We start from the raw sequence: 20,178 nt of genomic DNA on the forward strand, positions 1-20,178 counted from the left end.
CCTTCTTGTGTTGACTAGCCAGGTGGCCTTTGCTAGATGTATGTCCCAGTCTTTGAAGGTCCCACCTCCAAGTGCTTTCAGTGTGGTTTTTAACAGTCCATTGTAGCGCTCGATCTTTCCAGAGGCTGGTGCGTGGTAGGGGATATGGTAGGCCCACTCGATGCCGTGTTCTTCTGCCCAGGCATTTATGAGGTTGTTTCGGAAGTGGGTCCCGTTGTCTGACTCAATTCTCTCTGGGATGCCGTGTCGCCACAGGACTTGGGTTTCAAGGCCCAGGATGGTGTTTCGGGCGGTGGCGTGGGGTGCTGGGTAAGCTTCCAGGCATCCAGTGGTTACTTCCACCATTGCAAGCACGTGGCACTTTCTGTGGCAGGTCTGTGGCAGTGGGATGTAGTCGATCTGCCAGGACTCTCCATATCTGTATTTCAGCCATTGCTCTCCATATCGCTGGGGCTTCACCCGCTTGGCATGTTTGATTGTAGCACATGTCTCACATCCATGGATGATCTCTGCAATGGTGTAAATAGTAAGGTCCACCCCTCGATCTCGAGCCCACCTGTATGTTGCATCCCTACCTTGGTGGCCCGAGGTCTCGTGGGCCCACCGGGCTATGAAGAGTTCACCTTTGCGCTGCCAGTCCAAGTCACCTGAGCCACTCTAATCTTAGCAGCTTGGCCTGCCTGCTGGTTGTGTCGATGTTCATCAGTGGCCCGACTCTTGGGTACATGGGCATCCACATGGCGCACCTTCACAACGAGGTTTTCCACACGGGCTGCAATGTCCTGCCATACTTCAGCAGCCCAGACGGTCTTACCCTTACGTTGCCAGTTGTTCTGCTTCCATTGCTGCAGCCATTTCCACAGGGTATGCGCCACTGCCCACGAGTTGATGTAGAGGTAGAGCCTCAGCCACTTTTCCCGCTCAGCAATATCCAAAGCAAGCTGGACGGCTTTCACCTCTGCAAACTGGCTCGATTCACCCTGTCCCTCAGCAGCTTCAGTGACCCGTCGTGAGGGACTCCATACAGCAGCCTTCCATCATCGATGTTTTCCCACAATGCGACAAGACCCACCAGTGAACAGGGCATATCGCTTCTCCTCATCCGGCAGCTCGTTATATGGTGGGGCCTCCTTAGCACGTGTCACCTCCTGTTCTGGTGACATCCTGGAATCTTTGCTCTCTGGCCAGTTCGTAATCACCTCTAGTATCCCTGGGCGGCTGGAGTTCCCTATTCGAGCCCGTTGTGTTATCAACGCAACCGATTTACTCCACGTGGCATCTGTTGCATGATGCGTGGAGGAGGCCTTTCCTTTGAACATCCACCCCAGCATCGGCAGTCGGGGTGCCAGGAGGAGCTCTGTTTCAGTGCTGACCACTTCTGAGGCAGCCCGAACTCCTTCGTACGCTGCCAGTATCTCCTTCTCAGTTGGTGTATAATGAGCTTCAGAGCCTTTGTATCCCCGGCTCCAAAAGCCTAGAGGTCGGCCTCGGGTTTCCCCAGGTGCTCTCTGCCAGAGGCTCCAGGTAGGGCCATTCTCCCCGTCTGCGGTGTAGATCATGTTCTTAACCTCCTGCCCTTCCCGGACTGGCCCAAGGGCTACTGCTTGGGCAATCTCCCGTTTAATCTGTTCAAAGGATTGTTGTTGCTCAGGGCCCCATTCAAAATTGTTCTTCTTGCGGGTTACATGATAGAGAGGGCTCACAATCAGGCTGTAGTTGGGGATGTGCATCCTCCAGAACCACACAGCGCCCAGGAAAGACTAAGTGTCCTTTTTAGAGGTTGGTGGGGCCATGGCTGTTTTCTTGTTTATCACCTCCACTGGGATGTGGCGATGCCCATCTTGCCATTTTATCCCTAGGAATTGAATTTCCCTTGCAGGCCCCTTAACTTTCTTTTGCTTAATGGCAAAGCCGGCCTTCAGGAGGATTTCAATGATCTTCTTCCCTTTCTCAAAGACTTCCTCAGCTGTGTTCCCCCATACAATGATGTCATCAATGTACTGCAGGTGTTCTGGAGCCCCACCTTTCTCCAGTGCAGTATGGACCAGTCCATGGCAAATGGTGGAGCTGTGGTTCCACGCCTGGGGCAATTGATTCCAGGTTTACGAGATGCCTCTCCAAGTGAACGCAAACTGTGGCCTGCACTCTGGTGCTATCGGAATGGAGAAGAACGCGTTAGCAATGTCAGTCCTGGTGTACCACTTGGCTGCCTTCGACTCCAGTTCATACTGGAGCTCTAGCATGTCCGGCACTGCAGCACTCATTGCTGGCGTAACTTCATTCAGGCCACGGTAGTCCACAGTTAGCGTCCATTCACCATTAGGCTTTCTCACTGGCCATATAGGGCTGTTGAAGGTTGAGTGAGTTTTGCTGATTACCTTCTGACTTTCTAGTTGGCGGATCAGCTGATGGATGGGGACCAGGGAATCTCGGTTGGTGCGGTACTGCCACCGGTGCACCGTCCTGGTAGCAATCGGCACTTGCTGCTCCTCAACCTTAAGCCGCCCCACCACTGAGGGATCCTCTGAGAGGCCGGGTAAGGTGGACAACTGTTCAACCTCCTCCAGGGCAGCTACACCAAAAGCCCACCGGTACCCTTTTGGGTCTTTGAAGTTCCCTCTCCTGAGGTAGTCTATGCCCAGGATGCACGGGGCATCTGGGCCAGTCACAGTGGGGTGCTTATGCCAGTCCTTCCCAGTCAGGCTCACTTCAGCTTCCAGTAGGGTCAGCTGTTGGGATCCCCCTGTCACTCCAGAGATGCAGATGGATTCAACGCCACTGTAGCTCGATGGCATCAGGGTGCACTGTGTGCCAGTGTCCACCAAAGCCTTATACTCTTGTGGGTCTGACGTGCCAGGCCATCAGATCCACAATGTCCAGTAAATCTGATTATCCCTTTCCTCCACCTGGCTGGAGGCAGGGCCCCTCTAATCCTGCTCATCATCACTCACTGCTTGCAAGAACAATTTACTGGTCCCCTCAAGAGGGTCAGACATAACATTGGCCATTCTGTTCTGACTGGGAGATTTCTGACTGGACACTGGAGCTGCGCTCTTCTTGGAGGACTCCCCTTTTGTGATGGTCTTCCCTTTCAGCTGCTCTACTCGTGCAGCTAGGGCGGCAGTGGGCTGTCCATCCCACCTCCTCCTGTTTTCTCCATGGTCGTGGAGGAAAAACCGCAGGGTGCCTCGTGGTGTGTACCTTCTGCTGCCTTTCTCTTGGGTGGGGAAACGTTTACTTCTAATGGCTGAGACATCAGCCCGTGCAGGTGAAACGTAGGACAAGTCCTCTTCCATTTTCTGGACCCTCTGAGACAGTTCCTCCACAGCTGAGACCAGGGAATGGTGAGATGAAGGGAGATTTCCCTCATATTGCCGGAGCTTGCCAACCACTCCATCCACTGTTAGAGTCTGGGTGTCTGTCCACCAGGACACTATTGCCAATGCTTTCGAGCGTGCTTCTGGTGCGCTCTTCAGGAACTTCCGCCACATCAGGTGTGTGCAAGGGGCCTGATCTGGGTCCATGGGTGACTGTTCATTATCCAGGTCACCATAGATCATCTCAAACACAGCCAGTTCCCTGAGGTTCTGGATGCCTTTCTCAATGCTGGTCCATTTGCCTAGCTGACATAGGATATCATCCTTGTAGGGGTGCCTCTCCCTTACACTGAACAGGAGTCGCTTCCAAAGGCTGAGGGTTTGCGTCTGCTTCCCTATTTCCCTATCAATGCCAGCATCCTTGGCCAAAGATCCCAGCTGCCTGGCCTCTCTCCCCTCCATTTCAAAAGCACTGGCTCCATTGTCCCAGCATCGGAGCAGCCAGGAGCAAATCTGCTCGCCTCCCAGGCGGCCGAAATCTCTCCGCATATCTCGCAGCTCAGTCGGGGACAGAGATTGGACGATCACCTCTGGTCCTTCCTTTTGTTCCCCTGATGGGCCTGGCTCATCCTCATCCCTCACTCTGTGAAATGACTTTCTGGTATATTTTGTTTTCTGTATCGGGGCGACTGACACTGGCACTGGCTGGCTCTCTGGCTCAGTCTGTGTGCTGCTGGAGGCAACTGAGACTGGCTCTGCCTGTGCCCCCAGTTCAGTTATTGTTTGTGTGGCCTTTTCTTCCATTTGAGGGCAGCGGGTGGTATTAAAGAGGACACGGTAGGCATGGGCAAGTCCACAACACATTGCAGCGATTTGTGTCTCCTGGGTTTTGCCAGTTTGGTAGCACACCCTTTCTGAGCACTCCATCAGCTTCTCAGGGCTCTGCATTTGCTCAGGAGTGAAGTTCCAAAGCATTGGGGGTGCCCACCGACTCAGGCCTTTGCCCATCTTTTCCCACACCCCTTGCTACTCACTATTATCTGACCTCAGGGCAGGTTTCCGGGCACTGCTACTGTTAGAGAAATACCATATCGCCAAAACCGAAATCAGGCAGGAATTCAGAAGGCACTGTGTCACAATCACAGGGGTCTGCAGGCTCCAAGAATAATTGAAACTCCCCAAAACCGAGAGGATCTCTTCCCCTGGCTCACCCATAGAGGGGGTGAGACCCCTAACAAAAGCCCAAACGGCAAACAAGCACCGGCCCGCCCCCCCCCCCCCCCCCCCCCCCAGTAATACAAAGGCATTATAAGCATTCAATAGCCCATTTAACAACGTAAGACCCTTTATACATTTTCCACCAATAACAAATGCCACCACTGGGTTCATACACTGGATATAGGGAGTAATCCAGCCCCACCACGCAAACAAGTGGGCCAGCATTGCAAACATTTTCTTATCAAATACAAACAGCAAAATTACACCCAACAGATTGCTCTATCACACTCTGGTCAGGGTCTGTCCCTTTTTGTTCTTATTTCATGCCCCACGTTGGTGTGCCAATTAAAAGCTGTGCAGGTTTAAGCCCTGCCGAGACCGGAGAGCATGCTGCCGTTGCCCCTCCCCCACCTGCAGCCAGTCGTGCTGGAAGTTAAGCACAGACCCCAGGCTGAAATAAGAAGAAATTTAATACAACAGAGTGATAGAACAATCTGAACAACAACAGTAGCAATGATAACAACAATAAACAGCAATAACAATGAACAAGACAAATGATATACAGAGAAATACCGCTAAATGGTCACGGAAAAAGATTCCCGCCACCGAGCCCACCAAAGAGCAAGGTAAAAAGGTTCCGCCCCTGGACCTGACGCCAGCATGGTATGAATAACCCAGCTGGAGATCCCTTCACCCTCTCTCTCTGCTAGGGAAACCTAACCCTATCCTAGCTGAACCAGGACACCATGTCAGTTAAGCCAGTGAGAATCTCTTCCTTGGCTTCATTGGGTATTGGCTCTGGCCTGTAATTCAATGCTGAATTAAGTTAAGCTTAAAAATTTAAGTGACCTTCATACCCTTATGCTCCACGGTATCCTACAGAAGGGAATTCTATTTCCTTTGGGTTAGATATATGCTGTACTGTTCTAACATTCCTGCTTACTGTTTTCCAATAGAATCAGATACAAAAAATTGCACCCAAAATCCTACAGTTGTTGACTGAATGGACAGAGACATTTCCTTATGATTTCCGAGATGAAAGAATGATGAGGAACGTAAAAGAGTTGGCACAAAGAATAGCCAGTGGTGATGAGGTAAGTTGTCTGTGCACAAAGTTATTGGGTAAAAAGGCATTCCTTTAATACTCTGATATTGTAGGTTTGTTGTTGTATGGTTCTGGGTGGCTAAGCTAACTTATTATGAAAGTGCTGGTTAGCAAGAAGTTCTGCCTGGTACCTAGGCCTAGGAGGAAACCACACAGCATAAGCAGATCCTTTTCAAAGCACAGGTAAAGTTCACTCCATCCCTAAACCCATAATAAAATTGCGTATTGTGCAGACAGACACAACTTAGTGGCTGGTAGTATTTTTCATTTTAGTGATTCTGCTTGGAAGCCTTGCATATCTGAGAAATCCCTACTGATGTTCATAATTTCCTTGATTTGTGTGAGTAAAGTGTGTTGGCATTGGGCCTGTGACCTGTAAGTCAGTGGAAGAGTTATAGCAGGTTTGGGAAAAAATTTCTAAAGAAAACTGGACCAGGAAGGGATTAATTGTCTTGAACTTAAAGCATCAGATATGGGCTGAGAGGAAGTCTGTCATATTCATTCCTCTGGATAGAGCACACAAGGAAATCACCTGACCTTTTTCTAAGTCCTATTTCTGAGATGGAAGTAAAGTTTCACAGAGGTATTATGAAATATTTTGATGCTTAACTGATGGTTGTGTTTTAAGTACTGAAATAAACTCAGCCAAAAGCCAAAACTTATATTCACTTAGTGGAAAGGCAGTTAACTGTAAGCAGGTCATGTGTAGCTGGCATAATACTAAGATTACAAAAGGCACTGGAGTGTCATTTGGAAATGCTATAAACACAAAGAGGAATTGCTAAATGGCATTGGGTTTCTAACATTCCTCAGGGGCTGGTATTCCTTATGTACCTTATGCAAATGGCATGTTAACAAGCATTTAGGTAAGCTTTACCAGGAGGATTTGCAAATGCCACTAAAGGCCTGGAAAGATCTAGAGAGAAGACTAAACAAGGCTGGAAAAGAACAAACCTAAGCCGAATTTTGAAGCTAAAATACATTGTAATGTTGTGAAAATGGGGAGGGGGGAGGGACAAAAGAAGATGGGACAAGAGAGTGAGATGCAGTATAAAATACAAATGAAAATGATACCAAATTTGATGAGCAAGCTTAGAACTGCTGCAAGATAGCTACAGGAGGCTTTGGACTGTGGAGAGGCAGTAGGTTTGCCTTCACTGTGGGGGTGCCAGAAGGAATTTTTCCCTGTACAGTGCTCCTGCACCGTTGCTTTGTTTCTGCGTACTCTTAATAGGAAGATAGGGAACTGAAGTTCAGATCAAGGAAAAGGAATAAGCTTGAGGACTCACACCTAATTGAAAAATACCCACTGGGATAAAAAGAGAGCGAGCTGTTTAGCCTAGGGGCAGTTGAGTTGGTGGATACAAGAGTGACATAGCAACAGGGAAGGGTTTTCTACAGTGAAGTTTCTGGCCATGCAGAGAGTTTGAACAGTGAAATTATCTATTGAGGGGAAGGCAAATGCGGCGGGCGGAGGAAGCAAGCAGCCGATTCAATGTGAATGATAGAGCAAGCTTCAACTTTATTGACAGAAATCACACCTTATATAAGCACTCTACAATAATCATGCATACTACTCACAAATCTATTGGATACATGTAAAAAGCTACATTATAATATCCCAGCCCCCTGTGGCATCTCAGACATGTCACAACATCTTCCCTCTTCTGGCCTGCCTCCTTTCCCAAGGTTGTTTTTACCATCAAGGCCATTGTGTACCTCAGTTTCTCTCTTTGTTAACATAACAGTCTGTTGTTTGGCATAACTGTACCCTGGGTTTATTCCTTTGTTTACCTCAGATGGCTGCAATCAGCTTCTGCAGAGACCCATGGCCTTGCTCTCTGCAAGCCGTTCTCCAACAATTCCCCCTTTTTCTTTTTGTGCAGGCTGCACAAGCATAAATTTACTAATATTTGTCATTATACAACTATATGCTATTTTAATAATTACTACAATCAATAGTACTATTCCTAATCACCGCAATCCTTCTTGTAACAGACCTTGTAGCCATAGGGACAGACCAAAACCAGATTGTAACCATTTGTCTCAAGGATTGACAACCACTTGTGTTTTTTGTAAACGTTGCTTCATCCATTGTAATTGGTTTTGCATTAATTGACTGTGGTCGGATAGATTAAAACAACACATCCCATCAAAATCTTTACATCCATGCCCCTGGGCAGGTAAAATAAAGTGTATGGCAGCTCGACTCTGTAATACAGCACACCTTAAACTGTCGAAGGTACCTTATCAAGTACAAAGCATCCCACATACTATCGAAGAGCAATCACATGAAAGCAAACAAACTAGGATTGGTTCTATACCACTGTCCACAAGCCTTCACGCCCTCTATGGTTGGTCCCGTTATGGTGTTCACACGTAGTTCTTCTGTTAGGCAAACATTTTATTTCCCACAGTCCAGCATCCTTATTTCTTTGCTACTCACGCAGTTTCTCATCCTCTTGGCCTTGCCGGTGTTCTTCCCAACAGCTACAGCCTGATTACAGTGATGCCACTCAGTCTGGATCACTCATAACATGTCCGCTGTTTCCCAGGCATTCCACAGGCAAATGTACAAATTGCTAGAAAATGAGTACTAGGGAGCAATCTTACTCTGGCAGCAAGCTATAGATCTTTTCTAGCTCTAGCTTTGAGCTTTTTTTGACTTTGAGGCTTCCTTTAGAAAGAGAAAGGGAAAGCAAGCACTGCAGTAAATTGACTTGCATTACTGTGAACTGCTTGGAACAGTAAATGGCAACTTTTTTGACCTTGCCTTTCTACAGATTGTTTGGATTTGTGTGAGTCATCACCTTGAAGGATACAAAAAAAGGCAATGTTTCCTTTTCCTGTTCACTACAGCTCTCTTACTTGTAGCTTCTTAATCCACTTTCCGAATTACTGTGCTCTACTACTGTTAAGAGCTATCAGTAGGAGTCCAACTAAAAGTATTCACCATGCTAACATATCACTCCATAAAAAAATCCTCTTTGGAAAAACCTTAGTGAGTTTATTTTTTTGCCTCTTCTCCCTCAGTTTAATTCCATTCCTTCCACTTTTTCCCTCTGTGTCCTGAGAGGTCGTCATGCTCATGAGATATTTCTAGATTGTTCTGGTCGCTTTTACCACTTAACTGACCTTTGTTTCAAGGTATATCTTTTGAAACCTTTCCCATCAGTCATTGCCTCCCATTTCCTGATTAGTTCCATATAAACGTTAAGCAGTGGCTTTTTCTGTGAAACACTTGATGACTGTATGCAGTCAGACCAAAGCCACATCCCATAGCCTGATCTCTTTTTCATGTGCAGCCCAACATCATTGCACTGATCTCTCTTTTTTTTTTTTTTTTTTTTCCCCCACCATGATATCATATAGTGAGTTTGACTGTGGAAATTCATTTAACTTATGGTATTCCATCTCTAGCAGGTAGTAATGGTACTTCCAATCACTATCCATATGGGACAGACACAAAGGTGTGACCTTGAGGTGAAGTGTCCCATCACTTTCTCCGATGCTGTCCAATCCTCAGAGATTTTAAAATATAAATAAATATCAGCATTGTCAGTTTGAATATACAATAACAAAATAAGACTGTGGGACAAATAGGTGGAAAGGGTAAACCTAATTTAGAGGAACACCATATGTTTAGGCTGACTGGGAGCCATACTACAGTCGAATTAGTATCTAAAAGACATACTCAGTGAGTTCATTGGTATGTTGTTAAATATCTGTATCTATATATATATGTGGAATTTTAAAAATGCCTGAGATTAAGTAATGGTCCAGCAGAAAATACCTGTTATACGTGCAAAGTGCAGTACATACTTATCCTCACAAAAGTGCTGCGAGGTCACTGCACATTTGCTCAAGAGGAGGCTGAAGCTCAAAAAAGCAGAGGGATGTTGGTTTTGTGGGCTCAGATACATCTGTGAGGTGTGAGAGGAAACTGACATTTCCTTCTGCCTTTGTGCCAAGATTGTTTTGCCTCATCATGGACCAGAGGGATGTTTGTTATGTTGAACTGCTGTTAGTCCAGATGTGGGCTAACTACTCTGATTTCTTCTTCTGGTTTGGAGGGTATCTGTGCCAGTTTGCCTTTTCTCCCTGATTGTCAGTTCTGGGTTGACATGAACCACAAATTAAGGCAAGGTTTGGTTTTTTTGCTTTGAAGCTTAACCCACTGGCTATTACATTATTTCTATCAGTAGCCAAAATTCATCCTGAGTATTTTAGATTTTTTTTTTCATTCTCAGTTGAGTACCAGCTGGGCAAGAAAATGCTTCATAAAGATCTCTTACATGAAATTTCAAAGAATTTGGAAGGGAGTGGGTCAGTGAAGCAGGTCTGTGTGTGTGTCACCTAACGCCTGTTGATGGAAGCGCAGCACTTGAAGCAATACTTCTGTGTCTTCCTGAGGAAAATATAGATCCCCTTGTGCTTTCCCCACCCACCCTGGTGAACCCTGGTGAAAAATTATGCTGTGTGTAGAAAATCAAAATACATCTACAGAAAGCAATTATTTACCAAGTAACAAGACAAATCCAGCCTTGTTTGAACATAACTGACTTCAAGAATAAATCTGACCCAGGATAGTGCTGTTGTATTTGAGTAAATTTGAAAATCCATATAAATGGCAGCTTTGTGGGGAATGAGAATTTCATTAGAATATGGGAAATATTCCTGCCTTGGACAATCACACTGTACTTGTGCTGCCAGTAGGTTTTGGATGCTCCTTTTTTCATCCACTTAATTTTAATGGCTTTAGGATGGTATCTGGAATTTGGAATGATAACCACCTTAGGGTTCATGAGGCACCTAACGATCTCAGTTACACAGATCTATCTACTTAAGAATCGAGTCCTGCTCCTACTTAAATTTGTCCCTCCTGTTAACTTAAACTGCCACATGGAAAGGCCTGCAAGGTGAAAGAGGGATGTTTTTATTATCTTCTCCTTTTTCTCATATTTACTGCAAGTTTTAATTCTGACTTCAATGAAATTGGTCTTGATTTACTCCAGATCCTTTTTTCATCATTGAATGATCATATATCGTTTTTCCTGTGGTCTTAAGCAGGAGAAGATGGAGTATTTTCATTTCTTGTATTTTGTCTGGTGATTGTTGGTACTTTTCATGCAGTAGATTGTGCGTGTCTTTTCTGCTTTTCCTTGAGCTAACCAGGTCACTATTGAATCTGTGAGACAATCAGTGTTTAAATTCCTGGCTGGATTCCTTTTGGTCTGATGAAATGCTAATATTAGAAACTCACATAGTGGAACGTATCTTAAGGTGGCAACAAATACAGGTATCAGAATCAATCTGTTTTGGTGTTATGCAGACTTTAATACTACCTTTGCACATTTTGAAAATGTCTCCGGATTGTTTCTTGTCGTGACAGATGTATCGGAAGAACGTACAGCAGCTCCTCCAGAACCTCATTCGGAAGCTCACCACTGTTAGCCAATATGAGGAAGTACTTGCAAAAATTAGTGCCATGTCCACAGATCGCCTCACAGTTCTAAAGACCAAGCCCCAGTCCATCCAGAGGGACATAATCACAGTCTGCAATGATCCCTACGTGTTAGCTCAGCAGCTGACACACATAGAGCTTGTAAGTTGTCATCCTTCAACTATGATTTCATCCTTCCCCTCTTTTTGAAATGCAGGTTAACATATCATATGACTTGGCTGCTTGTGTGCTTTGTTTAGGAGAGACTCAATTATATTGGACCAGAAGAATTTGTCCAGGCATTTGTGCAAAAGAATCCTTTGGATAATGACAAGGTAATTGGAGCAGATCTGGAGCAGCTCTGAAATGTGGTATTTATCATCCTGGAGCTCAGGTGCCCCATGAGCTGGAAGCAAGGTCCATCAGTAAATGAGAACAAGCAGAAACGAGCTTTATAGTGAAAGTGCTTTAGTATTCCTTTTAGAATTTTTGTTGATGCTTTTTCTTCCTGGAGGACAACTCCTGGCGCTCTAGAACTCAGCCAACAAGTTGACTTGAATTAACACATTTGCTTTTTTTCTGATTTAAGCTAAGTGAGAACTTGATCCTGTGAATGGTTTCTGCAGGCCACCTATGCGGTCTACATTTGGAAAAAGCTGAGTTTAACTTTGGCTTTTGCGTTACTCATTCTCAACATCTGTTCTTCCTTTTAGTAAACTGCACTCTTGCAGCAAATTGGCAAGTGGGACAATTTGCAGGTAGAGCACACATCACAAGAAGGGGGGCTGTGAGCTCTAGATCCATCTGAGATGAAGGGAAAGGACGCAGTGATTTTAGCTAACCATGCTAGAGTTGTCATCTCCTTGAGTGCAGCTTTCAAGATGACTTATGCTCTGTAAATAAACTGTGCCAAAGCCAGGCAGTTAAAACTTGAATTACTGTCCTCCTAAAACTGACAAACATAATAGAATGACTCAAGTTTACCATTTGATATTCAGTCAGACAGTCTCTGAAAATGATTTTGTATGTCGAGATCACTAAAACTGCAGTCTACCCCTTTTGGAGCAGTCCTGAGACGTGGTGTGGGAATCATTCCAAGACACTACAGAACAAATAACACTGATTAGGAAAGGGAAATCTGAACATAATGTGCCGGTGGAGTGAGCTGGCCTCTTTTCCTTCTGCACTTGCAGAGAGCATAATGTTGTCTCCACTGTATTAAAGGGAAAGGAGTGAGGACAGACACAGTGCTCATATTCAAGGAGGCTTTAGCAGATACTTAGCTTTGATTGTTTGCATAAGTCTATCATAAGTCCTGGTAGGATTTACAGCAGGCAATGGATTCTGCATGCCTACTGGAGTGCTTTACTGAGCCAACGGCTCAGGAAGAAGTTATACATGCTTGGATATTATCACTGCTGCTTTCCCTCTTAGGCTTTTTGTCACTTTGGGTAATTGAGTTATTCCTGGTTACTTCGTGGTGTTTGGGGGTGACGAGGTGGAAAGCCAAAAGATCTCTCTCAGGAAAAAGATGAAGATTACACTAGAAGTTGCTATTTTTCTTCTGTCTGCAGAGCTGCTACAGAGATCAAAAGAAGACCCGGAATCTGGAAGCCTATGTGGAATGGTTTAACAGGCTCAGTTACTTGGTTGCAACAGAAATCTGTATGGTAAGCAAAGTCTTTTTCTGCTAAAAGGTTTAGTCTAATCTAGTTATCTAAACCTATGAAGCCTTTTCAGGTGTGGTGCCCTTTCAGTGTGCCCTTATACTTTTCATTCTCTCAGCTCAGTACTTTTTCCCATGTGGATGAAGTCAGTACAGTGCTGAAGAGGAAGTAAGTTCCATGTTTTTGGCATTAAACTCATACCTCAGCCTTGTTCATCTGACAAAGTGGTGATGTGCTAGGTTAGCCCTTCTTAGCACAGGAGCGTGTCTGGCCTGCCCTTCTCTCCTGTGAATACCCCTTGTGAACGGAGGCATCTTTTCTCTCCTCTCTGCTGACCTCCTTCTCTGCTCTACTGTTCTTCATACCCTTCTTCTTGGCAGAGTTCTTTGCCTGTTGTCCTTGCTCTCTATCTGCCTGGTATCTGGGTTGTGTTTGTTGTCCTGAAGGCTTCTGAACACAACAGTGTGGCTTCCTCTACATGTTAAGCATAGTTGTGGTATATGTGGTACATATACATAAGTTGTGGTATATGTGGAAAAGAGGAACAAGGGTGTTCTTTCTTTTGGGGATGGGTCAGAATGCTCTGTTTCCTGCAGAGTGTAACACTCCAATGGCATCTCTTGCAGCCTGTGAAGAAGAAGCAGAGAGCAAGAGTGATAGAATATTTCATTGATGTGGCATGGGAATGTTTTAACATTGGCAACTTTAACTCCTTAATGGCTGTTATTTGTAAGTATGTGTCCTGAGATGTTTTGTCCTTGTTTGAATCCAGATAAAGGAAGCGCAGTGCTTCACACAAAAGTCTGCAGCTTAGCATGCTCAGCAGTATGAAGTTGGGAAGGGAAGTGGTGGAGAATTGCTTAACATTATTGTAGTGCGATGTGTGTAAGGAATTATTTACTGCCATCATGTAAGTTACAGAAAAACGAAGTTTTCATTACAACTCTTCAAAGATCTAAATCCACGCTTTTGAAACCAACTTTAGTGCTAAATTGGAATAGAAACTCTTCTTTTAAGATGGAGGATTGATGTCTTCCATCATTTCTATCACACCACATATATTGTAGTGGTTTAAAAATTCCACACTTTTTTATATCTAATAGGAAAATATTGGGAATATTTTTTTTTATTTGAAATGTGAAAACTTCATAGGTATGGTAGTTTTCAATGAAAGACATAAGAGATGGTGTTGAGAACTCGTTTGTGCTTTTCTACTGTATATTCATGTTATATCAAAACCACATTAAATAATGTCATAGAATTTTATTAGAACTTTCATTGTGTAAGAGATGTTGATTTTGTTTTCAAAGTTGTTTTTAACTTTGAAATTTCAAGAAAATGATGAATTTGATTTCTGAGTAGCCCTGTTGAAAATAATTGTTATTGTTAATAGTTCCTTTGCTTTAGAAATACTACTAGCCTAAGCTACTTGAAAGATGTTTGGTTTCTTTTTTTAATATTCCTACAAGTTCTTTCTCTTATCTTAAGCTGGCATGAACATGAGTCCTGTGTCTCGGTTAAAGAAAACTTGGGCAAAAGTAAAGACAGCCAAGTTTGATATTCTTGAGGTAAGTTTTGCCAGTATTTGGACATGGGGCTGTTAATAGCATTTTAACTGCTCTAAAATCCAAGTTTGACTTCATTATTACATGTTTAATTTAGTATTTTATGTTCTTAATGGAAATTATAGAAGATATAATAAGAATTGTTCAGCCGACTTGTGCTCTTTTGATTTGGAAGAACAAAATTGAAGTGATTAATTCCCAAACCAAGATACTAAGAATTATTTAAAAAAAAAAATAATAAAAATATAGGTAACATCTTAAAAGGGAGATGTATTTGAGGAGGATGGTGTGGATTGACCTAATCTGTTCTGCCTTTGAAAATCAAGTTGAGCTGTAAGGTGGCTGCCTTGCCCTTTCAGAGAAATTTGTCATGAACTAGTTGGTTGCCAGCTACCTTCAGGTAATGAAGACCTTTGTCAAAGATCAGATGGGTGCAGCAGTGTCTGAGTCTGTGATTTACCCAACAGATTATTTACCAAGTTAATTATCCTGCTGTAACTGGTGATTTGTTAATTCAGGTTATTTATTAATAAGATAAAGAAAATGTAACATTTTGTACCTGGCACAGGCATGAAATGTTTCTTAATATCATCAGGAGATTTGACTTGTCTTTTGACAATAGATTAAAACTGGATGGCTGTAGCCATCTCACTTCCTTCCCCCACCCCTGGGTGGGAAATAGCCTTCCTTGGGTCAAGGGTAGCTGCACAGCTCAGGAAGTTGCTCTTAAGATTACAGCCCTATTTCATTCAACCTTATTACACAGGCTGGACTTTGCTGGTTAAGGACGTGCTTTGCAAGCCATGCAGTCATCCTAGTCATTGAGGTGTAGCAGTCAGTCTTGGAGCAACGAGGCCACTAACAGCTTTAGGTCTCTGATCTTACTTTGACATTGCAACTGAATCAACTCTAAGAAACCTGCATACTAGGAAAAACAGAATATTAGTGCCCAGACCCATTGTTGTCTTAGTTTTGTGATTTTGGCTTTTGAATTAAAGCTGAGCTACTTTCTTTGTGGAGAGAGAAAGAAGGTCCAGGAAGCCTGTCTTTGCTTTCCTGCCCCTGACTTGTATTGGATCCCTTGTTGTGCTCAGTGAACATTTTTTAAAACAAGGTTCCCTTCTGATCAAGTGAACAGATAAAAAGATACTGCAGTCCTCTAAAAGTCTGTATTTGTGGTGTTGTTCAGCAGACCTCTTGCTTTTAAAAATAGTTGCTCAAGTGAAAAGAATTGTGTGTGGTGATGACACTGGATCATTATTTACATTTTTTCGTGCCTTGTAGCATCAGATGGACCCTTCTAGCAATTTCTATAATTACCGAACTGCTCTGCGTGGAGCCGCTCAAAGGTCCTTGACAGCTCATAGCAATAGAGAGAAGGTATGTTTACAATTGATTTGGTAGTGGGCAAAAATGAAATGTGTTTGTTAAATTGCGTGGTGAGCTTTTGTCCTGGGATTCTGATTCTCAGCAACTCTACCCCTAGTGGGCTTTTGAAAAGAACAAAAATCCTCAAAACTGAATCCCTCTTTACTGGAAACGTCTAATAATTACCTATAAGCTACCAAGAAAGTAAGTGGAGTATTTGTGGAAACCAGGTGGCTCAAGGAAAAATACCATCTTAGGGCTGCCAGTTCAGTTTGGTGCTGACTGAAAGCTGCAAATAGTAAGTGATTGCTTTGATTATTTAAAAAAAAAAAAAAAAGTACATTGCCTCAGGTCATTTCTTTTTTGACAGAACTTTATCTTACAAACTAATAATACAGATGGAAAGGCTAACAAATGAAACAAGGTTGCTAGTAATTTGTTCATAGCTGCTACTTATGCTCAGTTTTAAGTGGTTTATGGTTAGGGTGGAAAAGATTTAAAATTTAATCAGAAAAGGTACTCTAAAAAAATCTAGAGAGCTGCTGTCTAGATTCTGTGGAGTCCCCTTCCTGTGTACAGGCTTGAGTTGAGCTTTAAATATACTCTGGAGGTTTTTTAGTGGAAATCGTGAGATGAGTCAGATGTTTGTGTAATGCAGTGGTTAAAATCCATCTTCGAGATTCAAGAATGGCTGTGAGCTATGCGTTAATAGAGGTGGCATCTTTCTGCACTCTTTTAAAAGAGATTAGCTTTTGAGAAATAAACTGGATTTGGTCACACATTAATGCTGAATCTCAGTTGTAGTTCTTGTGGAAAGGAGCCAGATGGCTTCCTAGCTGCTCCTCACCTAGAAGCAGTTGCTTATAATATTAGGACTTCATGCTGTGTTTAATAAACCTGATCTTGGTGCTCATAAAATACCAGGCAGGATAAAGCAAATCCATGTGCAGTCTGGTGGTCTATATTGTTGCTATACAGGTGTAAATAAAACCAGGGATTTTCCTCTGAGTCCTAAGGTCACATTTTTCACTAAGGTTTTTTTCTGAGTCCTAAGTTCACATATCATTCAGAGTACCAGAGTTTTAAATGTAAGATGCTTACTACTTTTCAGAGAAAAGTGAGTTTTAAGACTTCAAAGAGAGAACTTACAGATATTGAAATGGTGCAGCAAAGTCTCCCAGGGAAGCAGCGATAAGTGGTATTTGTTTTAGCCCCAGTTGCAACAAGGATGTGCAGCTGTGAAAATTTTGAAAGGATGCAAATTAAAATGCAGTCATTTTAAGAATGTAAGAATGTTCCTGCACCACCAAAGAAAAATACTTTGATTTGCTCAGTTGGCAGGAAATGCTTCATTTTGAGCCAGTCAGTGCCAAGGTTCAGTTTCTTGCATGCGCTCAGGGAGCTGTAGCTCGAAAGCCATTTGTGCTCCTAGCTTTAATGTGCATCTCTCCTCATTTACCAGTCAAGTCCCTGTCAAGAGGGAGAGCCTAACTAAGAGATACGCTGCAGGAATTACATGTAAGAAGTAGCCACCTCTGAGCTCTATTCTTCTGGAATCTGCAAGGAAGAACAAGAAAGTGAAAGCAAGGGATATGACATAGAAATGAAATGAGTTAGGCATACTGTTGTTCTAAACATGCTGTATAGCCATGGTTAACAAGCAGTGGAGTGCAAACAGGTACTTTAATTGTGACCTTGAGGGAGCTACATGCCAAGAAGGGTTCAAGGTAATGGAAGCAGTTTGTCACAAAGCTGGAAATAAAACTATCAGGATTAGCTTACCATCCAAGGGAGGACTTTCTTTATAGAAAAATGTAATATTTTTTAAAATGTAGTGTATGCAAAAATTTTGTGTGGTGAAAGAGAGGTCTTAGTACTTTGATGTTTTTCTTACCTTCTATACGACCTAACTTCCTTAGATTTTTCTCTTTAAAGCATTACGTTTCAATTCAGGACCAGACTGAGAATAATGTTGTTCTTTCTTTAGATCGTAATACCTTTCTTCAGCCTCTTGATCAAAGATATTTACTTCCTCAATGAGGGTTGTGCCAATCGTCTTCCAAATGGCCATGTCAATTTTGAAGTAAGTAGAACACCAAGATATTGATACAGGGTCAGCCCCTTTAACAGAAAACTGAAGCAGATTACTTCTCAGCTTCCACTGGATGTTGGGAGAGCAAAATTAGACTGGAGTTTGAGTGTATCTATTACCTCTCACAGGAGCTGGGAGGTAGCCAGGAAAAAGCAGTTTTATTGAAGATGGAATGTTTATAGAAACTCTTTCAATATTCACAGTGTTTTAGTGGGGAAAAAGTTAGAACTTTTTCCCAGTGCTCAAATTCATCTAAACATTTCAACTCACAGGTTTATTATACTTAATGTCAAAATCATTCAAATTAGTATTTTAGACCTTCTTTTTGTATTCCATATGTAAAAGGTGAGTTCATTCTTTGTCAAGATATATATGCAGGATTTTTGTACATGTAAGTCAGAGATTGTCTCTGAAGAAACATGATAGAGCAGAAGTGAAGAAGTTTTGTGTCCCTTGTCTTTCAGTAGTTCTGCTTCTCATTTCACACTTGTTATCTGACAGTGTGGATTACCCAGTCATTTGTTTTCTGATGCTTTCAGCTTTCAAGAAGCCTGGGTCACTAGCACAAAATCACAGTACATTTCACTTGTAGTCATAGGCCTGAATTAAACCGGTTCTAAAGCTAGACTGTGTGATGATCTGGAATCGTGATGTGATGTGATGTGATGTGATGTGATGTGATGTGATGTGATGTGATGTGATGCGATGACCAAGGAATCCACGTGCACTTGAGAGGCATGTTAAACTTTAATTGAAAGTGTTTGTCAATGACTGACATAAACATACTGTGTTTATTTTTGGCATAAATTTCCATTAAGAAAATAAAGCATTTCAGATTAACTAACTAAAATGTAACAGCTGGATTTTGAAATGTCAGTATTAAGCATCTGGAGTCTTCCTGTGAAAATTACTAAATATTTCACTGTGAAACAAACAGGCATGAGCATTATCAAAGTGAAAAGTTGGTTTTAAGGAGTGTTATCAGGTCCTTGAAAAGAAACAGTCTAGATCATGATCTATATTTAGATTTATATTCATAAATAACAACAGCTTTAGCAGGGTGGAGGAATGGGAAGTCATGCCAGTTTGGACCAGAAATGCAAAAGTTAGAAGCTGTGTTGTTGAGTCAGACCACATTTGTTTCTAGCTTAAAAGTCAGGGAGAATCCAAGCCTTGGACTTAGACTTAAACCAAGAAATCTCTCTCTTTTTAAAAAATGTTCAAGGTCAATAGTACTGTTTAATATATAGCATGTCTTCTGTTTTCTGTTCTGACAGAAATTTTGGGAATTGGCAAAACAAGTCAGTGAATTTATGATGTGGAAGCAAGTGGAGTGTCCTTTTGAAAGGGATCGGAAGATTCTGCAGTACTTGCTCACTGTCCCAGTCTTCAGTGATGACGGTAAGGAGCTATGGACTTCCTGCAGGTCTGGTGTCACTGGCTATAGCTTAGTCTCTCTCCATGTTAAATTGTTGCTTCCTCACACTAAAGTCTTTGTCCTGAGAGATCTCTGTCTGTCAGGTAAAAAAGTCTTCTCCCTTATAAGTGAGAGAGAAAATAAGATTTTTCTTATGTGCACATGGTCTGTGAGAATTGATATTATCCTTTTCTCTGAAACGGAATGAAAAAATTTATTGGATATGTGGTCCCTGTAAATATAATCTAAAGTGTATTTATGTGGACTTTCAGGATGCTTTAACCTAAAGGATACTGCTTGAGAAAGAAAATGGGGACTTCACTGCTTGCTTACAAAGCACCATGTCCCTGGGGTCAGTTTTTTCTTTTTGTGTTTTCTTCCACTCTTGTGCTTATGAGTTTTCACTAGTTGTATTTTTCCCCCTCAGGGTAGTGTTTGTTCGCATGCACTGTTAGTATTGTCTGGATGTAATTATAAGCAATGCTATACTTCCTAATGGCATTCTGGAGCTCTGATCTGAGGGATGGGTAATACAAGCCTGCTTCATTTAACTTCAGTCTGCTTTCCAGGAAGAGCAAATTTTAAAATGCCAGGAGGCCTAACATATTGCATTTGCTTCTGATTGCAGCACTTTACTTGGCTTCCTATGAGAGCGAAAGTCCCGAGAATCACATTGAAAAGGACAGATGGAAGACACTAAGGTTTGTGTCAGAGGTTACCCACATCAATAAATAAAGAGAATGGGATACAGAGCAAGCATCAAACAGTTAGAACCAAATGGCCCGCCGCATGTTTCAACAGATTGGGCACAACATCAGTGTAAATCCCCCTTCAGCCTGAAACTTTTGGAAAAAAAGAGAACAGTCTATCTTAAACTCTCTCAAGCCTTCTCTCCCTTAGGGGATGGGAATTAGAATATGTAATTTTGTATCTTTAATTTCTTGTATTATTCAGTGTAGGAAAAAATACTTCTAAATTTCAAAGAA

The 20,178-nt window shown here is 42.7% G+C and overlaps 1 protein-coding gene across 3 annotated transcripts in view; it reads left to right on the forward strand.

Moving 5' to 3' along the window:
* RASGEF1B (RasGEF domain family member 1B) overlaps positions 1-20,178 on the forward strand; it is a 39,883-nt gene that overhangs the window by 16,677 nt on the left and 3,028 nt on the right. For all 3 annotated transcript variants that reach the window (XM_074903840.1, XM_074903839.1, XM_074903841.1), the window contains 10 exons: positions 5,492-5,629; positions 11,033-11,245; positions 11,344-11,418; positions 12,658-12,753; positions 13,377-13,479; positions 14,239-14,318; positions 15,600-15,695; positions 17,671-17,766; positions 19,053-19,176; positions 19,821-19,893. In XM_074903840.1, the coding sequence (XP_074759941.1) occupies positions 5,492-5,629; positions 11,033-11,245; positions 11,344-11,418; positions 12,658-12,753; positions 13,377-13,479; positions 14,239-14,318; positions 15,600-15,695; positions 17,671-17,766; positions 19,053-19,176; positions 19,821-19,893 (1,094 nt within the window). The remainder of the gene's footprint in view (positions 1-5,491; positions 5,630-11,032; positions 11,246-11,343; positions 11,419-12,657; positions 12,754-13,376; positions 13,480-14,238; positions 14,319-15,599; positions 15,696-17,670; positions 17,767-19,052; positions 19,177-19,820; positions 19,894-20,178) is intronic.

This window comes from Athene noctua, chromosome 4, assembly GCF_965140245.1.
Source record: "Athene noctua chromosome 4, bAthNoc1.hap1.1, whole genome shotgun sequence".
In the NCBI taxonomy this organism is placed as follows: domain Eukaryota; kingdom Metazoa; phylum Chordata; class Aves; order Strigiformes; family Strigidae; genus Athene; species Athene noctua.